At 60.4% G+C, this 13366-nt stretch overlaps 2 protein-coding genes across 3 annotated transcripts; both read left to right on the forward strand.

Moving 5' to 3' along the window:
• The first annotated feature begins 53 nt into the window (after nt 1-53).
• Nucleotides 54-2815, forward strand: HTATIP2 (HIV-1 Tat interactive protein 2). 2 transcript variants are annotated; one of them, XM_068690871.1, is made up of 5 exons: nt 54-227; nt 306-413; nt 562-699; nt 1724-1785; nt 2320-2815. In XM_068690871.1, exons 1-5 carry the CDS (start codon nt 54-56, stop codon nt 2543-2545), a joined length of 708 nt encoding a protein of 235 aa, XP_068546972.1. In that variant the 3' UTR covers nt 2546-2815. The 2 variants fall into 2 exon arrangements, with proteins under 2 accessions (XP_068546972.1, XP_068546973.1); XM_068690872.1 differs by having other exon boundaries at nt 312-413.
• Nucleotides 2816-6173: 3358 nt separating this feature from the next.
• LOC137860532 (regulator of G-protein signaling 5) lies at nt 6174-11663 on the forward strand. Its single transcript, XM_068690879.1, has 5 exons — nt 6174-6381; nt 9564-9674; nt 10327-10388; nt 10501-10667; nt 10846-11663. The coding sequence occupies exons 1-5, from the start codon at nt 6338-6340 to the stop codon at nt 11005-11007; spliced, it is 546 nt and encodes a 181-aa protein (XP_068546980.1). The 5' UTR covers nt 6174-6337; the 3' UTR covers nt 11008-11663.
• Nucleotides 11664-13366: the final 1703 nt, after the last annotated feature.

Here is a 13366-nt window from a genome sequence, read left to right on the forward strand (position 1 = left end):
CCGGCAACACAACACAGCACGGCACGGCCTGCAGCACGGCGCTGCCCTCACTCATGGCGGCCACGGGCGGCGGTGGCAGCGGGGCCAGGTCCTGCTTCGTGCTGGGGGCCTCGGGGGTCACGGGGCAGGCGCTGCTGCGGGAGCTGCGGGCACGGGGGCTCTTCGCCAGGGTGACGCTGATCGGGTGCCGCCGCCTCAGCCTGGCCGAGGAGAGCGGCACGGCCGTGGTGCGGTGGGGACGTGGGGTGGCGGGGGGGTGCTGGAGGTGCCCGCTCCTCGCCCTGAGCCCGGTGCTGTCCCCGCAGGAGCAGGTGGTGGTGGATTTTGAGAGGCTGAGCGAGCACGCCGCGGCTTTCCGGGGCCACGACGTGGGCTTCTGCTGCCTGGGCACCACCCGGAGCAAGGCAGGCGCGGTGAGTGGGGCACCGAGCACCCTCCCTGCGTGGTCACGGGGCACACGCCGGCCATGGGGTGGTCTCCCCGGACAGCCCTGCCCCAGGGGGTGGGGGAGCGGCGGGGAGCCCCCATCTGCGCTGAGCCTGCTGTCCTGCTGTGCCGTAGGATGGCTTCGTCCGTGTGGACCGGGACTACGTGGCGCAGGCGGCAGAGCTGGCACGGGCAGGGGGCTGCAAGCACTTCGTCATGCTGTCCTCGCAGGGGGCCAACGAGCACAGCCGCTTCCTCTACCTGCGGGTGAAGGTGAGGAGGGGAGCCGGGGCGGGCTCCTGAAGCCCGGGGGGGTGAGGAAATGCCAGGACACTTGGGAGCGAAGCCGGGGCTGAGGTCGGAAAAGATCCAAATGGCCCCAGGGTCCTGCTGCTGGGAACAGAGAGCTCAGGGGAGGGGGCTGGCAGGACAGCAGTGCCACCTGCAGTGTCCTAACCAGCAAATACCCTGCACGCAGCATCCCGAGAACCTCTGAGAGCCACCAGAAAGGTCTGGGCAAGACCTTTCACAGCCATCAGGAGGCTTGGGGTGGGTGCCACCGAGATCCGAACTCCCCAGGGACAGCAGCATCCATCACAAAATCCTCTCCCCCTATACGTCCCCAGGACTCGCTCCTGCCTGGCAGTGTCCCCTGGCTGGCCATGCCCAGGCTGGGCAGAGTCCACCCCTGTGTCCCCACGTCCCTGGCCCTGCCAGCCCTTGTAGTTTACACGCTGGCTGCAAGGGTGCGCTGCTGACTGCTGCTCAGCTGTCCTCACCATTCCTTCTCCTGCAGAGCTGCCTCTGTCCAGCCCCTGGCCTTGCTTTTACCATTACTGACGTTTTTGGGGTCCCTGCTGACCCACCCTGTGGTGGTCCCTCCGAACAGCCACCCTGCCCTCAAGTTTAGCACTTGGCATCTTGGCAAAATGTTTTACGTTTTGGGCAGGATCGGCTCTGGCTCTTCCTTGCTCTCCGAGAAGCTCCTCTCCTCGGGGATGTTTGCAGCCCTGGGTTTGTCACCCTGGGAGAGGAGAGACCTTTGCCCACAGCCACACGTGGCCGGGTCTCCTGCCTCTTTGGGCACCCTGCGCCCTTTCTCCCGGATCCCTCCTCTCCCGAGCTATCGGGAGGGTTGCGCAGGAGGGTTACACACCTTGCACGCACACAGCAATCACCTGGCAGCTGATACTCACAGGGCACTGAGGTGCTGCAAGGCTGAGCACCGAGGGGTTCATGGGGCGGTAGGGGTGGTGCTTGTGGTCACCCTCGGTTCGTTTCATCCCTCCTGTGACAGGGAGAAGTGGAGAAGCTGGTCCAGGCTGTTGGCTTCGATCGCTGCACCATCCTCCGGCCAGCGTGAGTAGGATGGGAGCAGCCTCTGGCTTCAGCAGGGGGAGGCACAGGGGGCTGGGAGATGGGGCCACAGGCAGGACACAGAAGGAGAGGGCTGGGGAAGGAAGCAGGGAAAGCCCCTGGTGCACGCACAGCTCCTCCCTGCACCCCTTCCCCACCGCAGCAGGGAGCGAGCATGGCTGTTTCCCACAGCATTTCCCAAATTTTAGGTCATACCCCGTGACAGGAGAGGCTTGAGTTGAAAGCGGAGGTTGGGAGACACCAGGAAAAGCTTAACCTCACTCAGAGGTCAGCCTACACTGGGAGGTTGCTCTCCTTAACTCCTGCTGAGTGTGCATCCCCCCATACTCTACCTGGGAGAACCAGCATCCTGGCAAGGAGTTGGGTGTCCCAGGGATCATCCCAGTCACGTTTCAGGACCCCACAGGAGCCCCTCATGCCCCGTGCAGGTTTTTAAGCCCAGCTGGGTCCCGCAGCACAGCGGGGGATGTCGTTTTCTGGCTTTGCAGCCTGACCCCGTGTCTCCTCGCCCCGCAGGGTGCTGCTGTGCGCACGCCAGGAGTTTCGCCCCCTGGAGTGGCTCACCCAGCGCGTTCTGGGAGCCGTGGCCTGGTTCTTCCCCACCGCCTACTCGGTGCCCGTGCAGACAGTGGCGAGGGCGATGGTGGCCAGCGTGCTGCAGCCGGGCGGGGGGAAGGTGGAGGTGCTGGAGAACAAGGCCATCCATCAGCTGGGAAAGGCAGAGCCGCAGCTGGGCACGTAGGGTGAAGAGGGTGGGCAAGAAGTGCTGGGCTCACCTTCCAGGTGCTATTCCGGGCCAAGGATGAGCGCATGGGAGAGCGGTGGGGCGTTTGGATGGGTGTTGGGGAGCCGGAGGTGTGCTCCGGCATGAGGCAGCCCGTTCTGCCCAACGCTGCTGGGAGAGGAGAGACGGGGCTCTGCTTCCTGCACCCGGAGCGCAAAGCTGGGTGAGAGCTGTACCCCTCACACACTGCTCTGAACTGAGGCCTCGAATAAAATCCTGTGCCCGCTCTGTCCGTGCCAGCCCCGTGTTGAGATTACACCTGTGCATTGCCAGCCCCTTGTGGTGACACCTCCGGGAACGCAGGCGGGCAGGAGCACAGGGGGAAGGAGCCGGGGCCATGGGGGCTGCCCAGGGCCCCCCTGCCTCGCAGGGGGCTGCGCCGTGCCCCAGCTCCGTTCTCAGGCCTCCCACAGGGTCAAGGACCGCGGTGGCTCCACAGCTGGGACGGGGCCTTACGTGACTCCCGCGTTCCCTGCTGGCCGCGGTCCCAGCGCCCCGGGCAGCGCAGCTTTCCAGGGTTTTCTCCTCTTCGACCTCCCCGTGGCTCCTGTGTCAGTGACTTGGATGGGGAGAGCGGGAGGGAGCCTGGGTCCCTGTGGTCTCCGTCCTCCCGCACAAATAATCGGCTCGGCGGGCTGGTACCTCGGGGGCACGGCAGGGGGAAGGGGAGGGGTGCGGGGGCTGCACCACACCAACGCCTGGCTTAGCTCATGGTGTAACACACACAAGGCCACTGAGCAACAATTCCTGGTCAGACCAGCCTTGTGAGAGCAAGAGGGACACCTGGAGGGTCGCACTTCATTTACAAAGGGAGACGTGAGGTGGGCTGGCCAGGATTTTCACACAAGCCTCTGGGAGGTGTTCAGGAGGGTTACGCTGCTTAAACATGCAGGGTGGGTTGCATTGCCTTAAGTACATGCCAGTGCTCAGAGGTTTTAAGAACAGATGCTGTGCTTAAACAGGCAAGTATAAATGAACACTGGAGGTGCCGAGACCTTCAAAGAAGTGAAGACTGCAAACAGATGAGAGTAAAAATAAAGAATACAAGCTCTGGAAAGTTACAAGTAAAAGACGGGCCCCAGGAGGTTTGAGAAAGGCATCGTGAAGGTATAAAAATTAATCATGGCTGTGTGAGAAGCAAAAAAAACTCTGCAGAGAGCCCCAGGGGACAGGACACGATCAGGTTATATGAAGGAGCCATCACAGGAGAGCTTAATCAGTTACTTGTATCAGCCTCTGTAGCGACAGGCTCACGCTCGCATCATTCCTTTGGGGAGCGTGTTTGCATGGCTGTCCTAAAGCACTGGGGAAAAATGATTTTTAACTACATTTTTAGAGCACATAGTTAAAAAAAGAAAAACGCTAGTGCCAGAAGGAACTCTCAGCTGAACTGGAAAACACTGAATTGGGTGAGAACGAGAGTGCTCCTGCCATTAAAAAGTCAATGTAGTTAAATGGGATGCTAATTTTCAAAAAGTTCCAGTGGGAACCAGGAAGCTGCAAAGCAGTAAGATGGCCTCTATAAAAGGCAACTTGTTAGAAAGGATAATAAAGTCTTGAAATAACAGAAAGCAGGATAAATATGGTGCAATGGGAGATTCCGCTTGTCTTTTGAGGGGGCAGTTAGGAAGCACAAACCTTTGCTGCTTTTGGAGGAAATCGGCCGCTGTGTACATAAGGCGGTCTGGTCCTCAGGGTGCACTTGGGTTTCCACAAAGCTCTCCCAAAAGGGCTCTTAAAGAAATTAAGCTGTCGTGGGAAGAAAAGCAAGGTCTGTGTATTTCTGATTGGAAATATTTTCTTAGCACTATAAAGCCTTGAAACGGACAAAACAAACATTTATTCCTAGACAAAGGTCTGCAGAAAACGCCAGCGCTATTTCTGTGCAACCCTCGGTTTTGCTCGGTGCATCGGCACCGTGCAGCATCTCCCCAGCCCCTCCTGGCCCAGCCGGGACCGAAGGAACAGAAATGGGTCTTCAGGGGCACCCCTCGGTGCTCAGACCCCCCCGAAACAGCCAGGGCAGAGCCCCCGCACCCGTGCGAGCAGGAGGTGGGCACGGTGGGAGCCGTGCTCCGGGCTGCAGCTGGAAGGAGAGCACGCAAGGTTGCTCGGTGTCTGCTGGACGACGTCCACGCGGACCGCCTGATCCCACAGATCCCGGCTCCCCTGGGATTTCTGACGCTGGCTGTATTGCTGGAGATAAATGAGGAAAAAACAACCCCCGTCCCCATGGCTCCGCAGCCGGGCGCAAGGCTTCCCGTGCGGCTCTCATGGCCCCGATGCCCTCCTGGCTGAGGAGCTGTGAGAACCGCTGTGCCCGTGCCTGCCACGCTCCCCCCAGCCCCAGCCGGGTGGCAATGTCACCTGCAGGCGAGTGGCACGGCACAGCACACCCCGCAGGGCTCAAATCCCACAGCCCAGCTGCTGGCAAAGGGACCCCGGGCTGTCCCCAGACAGATGACCCTGCCAGCATCAGATGAAACAGGCCCAAAATCCGCCCCAGGGACAGGCAGGAACAGCTCTGGCACTGCTCAGAGGAGGAAAGCGTGTGCCAGGATGAGCCTAAATGCAGCCCTGGGGCATGGGGCAGCTCAGGGCCAGCCAAGGCGCTGGTGCCCTGGGGCCCAGAGCAGGGGGTGGGCATCTGGGGGCTGTAGGAAGCTGGTTAGTGGCCCAGCCACAAAGGCCTTGCTGGCTGGGGGTTGAAATTACCTGGTGGCAGGTCCCTGCTCTCAGCACAATCACTCCTGGCCAAGGCACCTGCAGCAAATATTAGGGCAGATTTAGAGCCAGGGATTTTGTTGCCAGAGCCCTTGGAGCCAGGATTTGCCCCTCGTCTGGCAGCCTTGCCCACCGGGGCTGCCCCTACGCCGTGCTGGCTGAGGCTGGGAGGAACTCGTGCCATGGATGCCCTGGCCACAGGCAGGCATTGGCTCCATGGTTTCCAGTTTTGGGGGAGGAACCAAAAGGAACTTACCTGACCTGAGAGAAAAGCTGTCACGCTGCACAGGACGAGCTCAGGTCCCTGCTCAGGCACCGCTCCCCCCTCCGCAGGCAGCTGGGGGCTCGGGCGCTTCACTGGTATGGAAGGAGATGGGAGAACCTGCTGAGTTACCAAAATCACAAAGTTTGGGCAGGAATGGGTTTCAGCCTTATCAAAGCATCGCTGTCAGATGAAGCTGAAAGATTTGTTATCATTAAAAGATTATTTTTTTTTAAGCTTACACGGAAACAAATTGGTTTCAGAGCAAACCTGTAACCCACCAACCAACACTCGCACTGCCGAAAGCGCGGAGGTTTGGGCATTACCCACAGCCCTTACATCAACAGCAAGATCTTCTCCTAAGCACGTAGACCTTCATGAAAACATTCTTCACCGAGGAAAATAAAGCTCGCTTCAACCCCACATTTCCACCCCCCCCCCCTTTCCAAGGAGCCTGACGCACCACCGAGAGGAAACCTCGCGGCTTCCTTGGAGCTCCCCAAAGCGCAGCTCGGCCCTCGCGCTGCCGTCACCCGGCCTCACCCCAGGCACACACATTTCCCCCCGCAAGCCGCCCGAGGAGAAAACAAGAGCCCGAGGCGGCCGGGGCCAGCTGCGGCGGGACGGCGCTGGGGGGGCTGGCGGGGGTCCAGCTGCCGATGCTATAAAGCCGGCGGCGGGGGAGCCGGGCCGCAGAGCGAGCCGCAGCCGTCCCCGTCCCGCACCCTTTTTCTCGCAGCCGAGGGAAGCCGCAGCGTGCCAAGATGTGCAAAGGGCTGGCCGCGCTGCCCCACACCTGCCTGGAGAGGTGAGACGGCTGCGAGGGCCGGGTGGGATGGGATGGGATGGGGCTGCTCGGGGGGATGCTGAGGGTGGCTTGGAGCTGGTGACGCCGTCATCCCGAACTCTCCCCTCTGGTTTGGAGACCCCCCCCACCTGCACTGCTTCATCTCGGGTTTGCAGCCTGCAGCAGGGGAAAGGCAGGGCAGCAGCTGCCTCCCTGCAGCAAGCACAGCCCTGGCTCTGAAGTGCCTCGAAACCCTCTGTCGCTGCCTGCGTTGCCCTCGGCAGCCGTGTCGGTGGCTCTGGCGCAGGAGGAAAGGATCCTCAGGGGGCTCCGGGGGCTCTCTGGGGGCAGCTGGGGCACCCCCCAGGCAGCGGGGGCTCTGCCGGAGGAGGAAGGTTGGTGAAACCTTTGAACACGGGGATTTCTTGGCACTGCAGGGATGCTTAGTGCTGGCTTTTAGATGGGAGCCAGGTCTCTAGAGACCCCCTGGTCACGGACAAACCCTCTGCCACAGGAGCCTAATGCTGCAGCCGTCAAGGCACGAGGGGTAACACGGGACCCTTGGCCAACCTGACCGGGGGGCGCAGGCACCATATGGGCACGGGCAGCTCAGGACCACCTCCCCCTGCCCTCACGGAGCCCTCCGAGCCTTACACCCACCCTGGGCAGGACACAGCTCACCCCCCTTGGCCCACCCTCAGCGGGGAGCAGGCCCCGCATGCCCCCACACCCTCCTACCTTCACACCGCCCTCCACGAGGCGGCCTCTCCTCCCGCAGCCTCCGGGGGTCTCGCCGAGGGTCTGCCTTGCCCTGTGCCCCCCCCAGAGCACATGTTGTGCGGAGGGGGCCGCCAGGAGCCTGCCGCTGCCTCCTCGCCAGCAGTCCATATTTGTCCATGCGCCGCCGGCTGCTGACACGCTCCTGCAGCCATCGGCCGTGCTGCTCGGCAGCTCCCCGGGGCTTTTCCCCCCTCCCAAGGGACGTCACATCCCAGGGAAGCTTGCACAGGGACGTTACACGCCAGCATCTTCTCATGAAGTCTCCTGGGGGGCCACCGCGGGGCAGGGGGACCTGCGCTCGCTCCCAGCCCCTCTTGTGATATCGGGATTTGAGGCAGACCCCGTGCAAAGGAAGGTTTCCCCGTGCAAAGAGCCCCGGAGGTTTTCCTGCCTGCGTTCAAGCTAAGAGCTGCAGTTCTTCAGCTGTAACCTCTTCGAGCTCCTTTGTTTTGTTTTCTAAGGTCGAGCCTCTCCTGGCTAGCATCTCGGCCCTGCTATGTTTGACAGAGCCCATATTTTCTCTTAATGTCTTTTGGAAGCTGTTTCTCAGACTTTTTCTTGGCTTGCTCCCATTTGTTTTCACACTTAACCTTGCATGCTTTATGGCCGCCTCGATTCTTCTCACGTGGACGCGGCTCTGGGATTTGGGGAGAACTCCTGTTTGTTTATAGCTGCCTTTTTTTACCCTGCTGTTTAGCCTTCCCCAAAACTTACAGGACATCTGCTTGAGGACTCCAGGATGGTGTCTTTAAATAGTCCTGCCCTCCTGTGAGCACTCAGCCCTTTTGGCTGTCCCTTCTTACCTCCCTTTGAGGAGCTTCCTTGCTTCTGGACCTTCCCCACTGAGCCCAGGACGTATTTGGGGTGGGGAGATTCCTGCTCCTGCCCCACATCAGCAGGGACCTGCGGGGTGCAGCCACTGCTGGGTCATCAACAGCCCAGGCACAAAGCAGGGTCAGGGCTGCCCAGGGACAGGACACAGCTCCCAGGTCCACCAGGCCAGGCTGGGGATGAGCCCCCAAGGACACAACCTGGGGAAGGATTGCCTTTGGGGCTGAGCTTAAATGGAGCCCCATGTGGGGCTCAGCTGGGGCTGCTCAGGGCCAGCCAGGCTCGTTAGCACCCAGAGATCCCAACAGATGTTGGCCATAAGTGGCTGGCACAGGGCAGGAGTTTGATGGCAAGATTTTGATCCATTTTTTGCCTCTGGAGAAGCACCCGTGGCTGTGCAAAGCCACCCTTGGGTGCATCCATACCTTGAGCATGGGTTGGTGTCACCACGTCCTGCTCCGCGGGGACAAACTGCTGGTCCTGTTCTCCCCTTCGTGACAGCAGTGCCCACCGCTTAGCCAGAGGCCACATCCCATTTATTTATTTATTAGAGAGACCGGGATGAGCCGTGCACGGCAGCATCCCTGCAGCAGGGACACCTCGGGGCGAGGAACGTGGGGACCCCGTCACCCTTCACCCAGGGTCCTGCTCCTTCCAGGCAAGGTCTGAGCTTTCTTGGAAGCACGAGGAACGGAAGCTGTCCCCGCAGCCGCTGACTTTTTCTGAGAAAACAGTCGGGTTCCTGGGCTCCGTGCGAGGGTGGCTGTTGGAGGCAGGTGGCTGCAGCCGAGGCAGGAGCGGAGCCCGTGCCAGGTCCCCAGCGTTCACCCACGGAGCCTGGCGGGCAAAACACTGAGAGAGTTGTGCAGGCAGGGAAAAATAAATGAATAAGAGGAATGGCAGTGAAATAGCAGACATAGCAAGGGAACAATCTTACACAGAGGGCATGTGAAAATAAACAGCCCAGAGAAGCGCGGCGAGCCCTGGGCTGGGGAGCTGCAGCGTGGCCTCCGTCAGCGCGCTGTGCTGGGGCTGCAGAGGTTGGCAGGACCCTCCCCACTGAAGGTGCAAGAGAAAAAACAAATGTTATAGTCCTTACAAAAATTCCTAGAAAGGAGGGAGCCCCCAGGAATGAGTGTTTGGGAGGGTCGGGGTCGGCAGGGATGAGGCAGGGAGCGCTGCCCCGCGTTTTGGTGGGCGCAGAGGTTGGTGCTGGAGGGTGGGCGCAGCACCAGGGGTGCACCAGGCAGGCTGCTCGCTCGTTTTGTCTGGGCTGAGCGCTGCAGAAGCTGCGCAGACACCCCCTGAATCATCTGCACAGCAGCCAGCTCGGGTGATGCGATTATCCCGGCCGCAGATGGGGACAAAGCGCTGAGCTCAAGCCCAAGAGCTGCCGCTAATTCTGAGTGCCTGGCTCGAAACGCCTCGGACAGGCTCCTTTACAGCATTAGCGCCCATTTGTCGGGGTGTAATTAATTACATGGTGCTGTGCCTGGCACAGCCTCGCAGCATGGTCCTGCTGTGCTGCCCCGGTGTCTGCGTGTCCCCTGCCCAACCCCATGCCTGACCTGCCTCTGCTCACCCCCCCCCAGGGCCAAGGAGATCAAGACCAAGCTGGGCACACTCCTCCAGAAGCCTGACTCGGCCATCGACTTCATCATCCCCTACCCCGAGAAGCCGGAGAAGCCAGCCAAGGCCCAGAAGTGAGTGGGGGCTCGGCGCCGTGCAGCCCGAGACGTGCCGGGCCACGTGAAAACCAGGTTTCTGATGGAAACTCGATTTGTGTTTGATGAGATTTCACGTTCATCTGATAGCGGTTTTGCCGGAGGCGTGAGGCACTCGGATTTCTCTGAGTCATCCGCCGCGGCACAGAGGTGCCAGCGAGGCGGGGAGGGTGGCTCTGGGGCCGCGGCGTGTCCCCGAGCTGGGGCACGGCCCCGGGGCATGCTGAGGCTGCTCCCACCTTGCTGCTCGCACCCCGAGCCCCTGCTCTCCAGCATCCCACGGCTATAACACCGCAAAGCTGGAGAGGCTGATGGTTGGTCCTGCAGGGTTAGCAGTTTGAGGGATGGAGAAGTGTGTCGGGAGGCAAAACAAGCCTTTAAAAAAAAAATAGCTTAAATCTAAAAGCAGAACAGTATCCTGCACGTAGGCAACAGCCTCACCCAGGTACCCCCAGCCCAGCCTCACCACGAGCCTGGGCACCTGAGCCACTGCCCCAGCAGCTCTTACACCATCCCTCCGCCCCGACTCGCTGTCACCCCACCTTCTTGTCCCTAAACGGAGCATCAGAGCTCCCGGTGACCCACCACCCCACTTCTGCAGCCTCCAAACCCCTTCCCTCCATCCCTCCAGGCCATCCCCGGAGGAGGCTCTGCAGTGGCGCGACTCCCTGGAGAAGCTCCTGCAAAACCCCTGTAAGTCTCCCCCCTCCCGTGGCCATGTCCCCCCACACCCAGGGTCCCCCCAGGGGCTCACGGGGGGTCTCGGGACCCCCCCCGGTGCTCAGCGGTGCCCGGCCCCCCGCAGACGGGCTCGCCAGCTTCCGCAGCTTCCTGCGCTCCGAGTTCAGCGAGGAGAACGCCGAGTTCTGGGTGGCCTGCGAGGACTACAAGAGGACCAAGTCCCCCGTGAAGATGGCAGAGAAAGCTAAGAGGATCTACGAGGAGTTCATCCAGACCGAGGCACCCAAAGAGGTCGGTGGCCGTGCGCCAGGGGATGGTGCTGGTGGGGATGAGGGGTTTTGGGGATGATGCTGTCCCAGAGGAGAGGGATGGCTGCAGGGCACGCTGTGCCACGGCCAAGGGCTTGGAGATGCCACGGCCCACCCCTCACACAGGTGGGGCCCCCGTCCCTGTCACGCTCCCCTCACAGGTGAACATCGACCACTTCACCAAGGCCATGACCATGAAGAACCTGGTGGAGCCATCGCCGAGCAGCTTCGACATGGCCCAGAAGAGGATCTTTGCCCTGATGGAGAAAGACTCCCTGCCCAGATTCGTGCGGTCGGAGTTTTATCAGGAGCTCATCAAGTAGCAACGCGGCCTGGCTGTGCGAGGCGCTCCCTGCGGGCGGCCCTACTGCTTCTGCCTCAGCACCTTCTCCTCCCGCAGCCGCTTTGCTTTCCTGACGCCACCCTGCAGGAGCACCCAGGAGTGTTGCTAAACACCTGCCCCAGTGCTTTGGACGCTCGGAAGGCCCGATATCTCCCACAGCCTCCATCCTCCCCTGCAGAAGAGCAGCTAGCAGGAGCCCCCGGGGCTGCTCAGCAGGGCAGAGGTGGCCGTGTGCCGGGATGGCTGTGAGGCTCCCCGCTGGAGGCAGCGCAGAGGATGAAGCACGATCGACTCGTTCAGAACACCGGGACTGTTTAGCAACGCAGCCCTCCTGCCCGCTTGCCTTCCGTACCGAGCTCGTAGTCCCCACCTGTGCTCCCGGTGCCCGGAGCCACGCCACCACGGTGGCCGGCGCCGTGCTCGGGTGGCAGCTTTGGAGATGCTGCTGTAGCCGCTTCCCGCTCCGGTAGCTTCTCTCCGCAGTAGGCACGCCAAAGCCATCCTTCTGCACAAACCCAAACCAGGGGCGCCGGTGAGAGGGGAGAAAGTCATGCTGGGGGAGAAGAAAGCTGCTGAGCGACACCGGTCAGAGCCAATTCCAGGGGAAAAAAAAAAAAAAAAAGGAAAAAAAGCAAACAGCAAAGCCAAAGCCAAAAATGTCATTGGAAATATATAAAAAAATAAAACCCTGTCTTCTTGAACAGACGGCAAACTCTGCTGAGTTTGTGTACCCTGCTTCTCTCTTCTGTCTCCCCCTCTCTGCCCAGGGCAGGTGTTTCCATACAGCAGTCTCGTGAAAAGACCACATCTTTTCAAGCTATCCAAATGCAGCCCGCTGTGTGCTACAACAACAAATGCCATCTGATGATGGGGCAAAGGCAAGTGCAAAAGGCCACCGAGGCCTCACTCGTCCCCAAACGGGCAAGTTCTCTGACCAGATGTGCTGAGCCCTGTTCCTGGGGCCTGGAGGCCTCATCCCCACAATGGTTTCTTGCTGCAGCATCTGAGTGTGAGGAGCACACAGCCAGGGATCGGCCACAAATGAGCGGTCATGCTCCTTGCTAGCGGCTTGGACCAGGCCCAGACCTCTAAACTTCACCACGAGGCTCCATGCAGCCTCTTCGAGGCTTTCAGAATCGGCTCAAAGCCCCGCCAGCCCCAAATATTTGCACGCAGTCACTGCAGTGAGGAATGAAAACACCGCAGGATGGGGGCTGCGTTTCCCAGGCAGGGATGGGGAGGCAAGGGAGAGATGAAGGCGACCACAAGCGTGCTCACGGCGGTGGCTTCTTTCTGCTGTCGAGTGCCCTGGCGGGGAAGTCGGAGCGGAGCAGCAGGGCACGAGGCTGGAGGGCACCTCCTGGGGGCAGCTTCAGCTTCAGCTGCCCCCCGGAGGTGTGGGATCGCCCCAGAAGGGTTTGTGGAGAGCAGGAGCAGGGCAGGAAGGCTCGGGCAGCCCTGGTCACGCAGGGCATCCCCACTGCCACCTGAATGTCTCCAGGACGTGGTGCCATGACAATTGGGTTCAGCACGCTTACTCTGCCTGCTCACGGTGCTGCTCACAGCAACGCGGAACCGAGCAGGCTTCCCTGCAGACAGACCCAGACCTTTCATTTTCATTGACGCTTTGGCAGCTATTTCCAGATGCCCTCGCACGTTTCGCAGTCGAACACCGACGCTGTGGAGATTTGGATTCTGCTGGATGAAAACCTGGGATGTCACCGGCTGCAGCAGCTCCACGTGGGGCAGGGAGGTGGCACCAGGTACGTACGTGCCGAAAAGAAAGCCGGAGGCCAGAGAGGTGAAACTGCTCCGCTGGGAATCCCACCCCAGCTTGACTTCTACTTGAAACCATCGGAAACCTGCTTTAGGGGTGATTTAAACAGGTGCAGGAAGTGACTGGGTGGCCACGAAACGTGCCCCCCAGAGTGTTGTGGAGCTCTTGTGAAGTTGTGTTTGTGTAGAAGGGTCGTTTGGCTAATTGCTGGGCACGCTCGCTCAGAAACGTAGCAATGCCTGTACCGCACAGCCGAGCTTTCTGCAGGCCCAGAAGCGTTTAGGTGGGCTAATACCAACCATCATATCTCTGGTAGCAAGTACTTCATGTATTTTGTCACTCTTGCTCTTACCAAGTTTGGCATGTATACGAGCACGATGCACATGACACGATACATCCATACCGTTGCAGACATACAGAAGTATACACACACACACACACACACACATGTATTTGTGTACTCTTAATGTCGGCAGCCAGCTCCCCAGTGAATCAGTGAGCCCAGATGCAGAGTTTTTGCATGCAGTGCTTGGGATCTGAGGGATGAGTGTGAGAGGATTTA

This window comes from Anas acuta, chromosome 8 (assembly GCF_963932015.1).
Source record: "Anas acuta chromosome 8, bAnaAcu1.1, whole genome shotgun sequence".
Taxonomy (NCBI): Eukaryota; Metazoa; Chordata; class Aves; order Anseriformes; family Anatidae; genus Anas; species Anas acuta.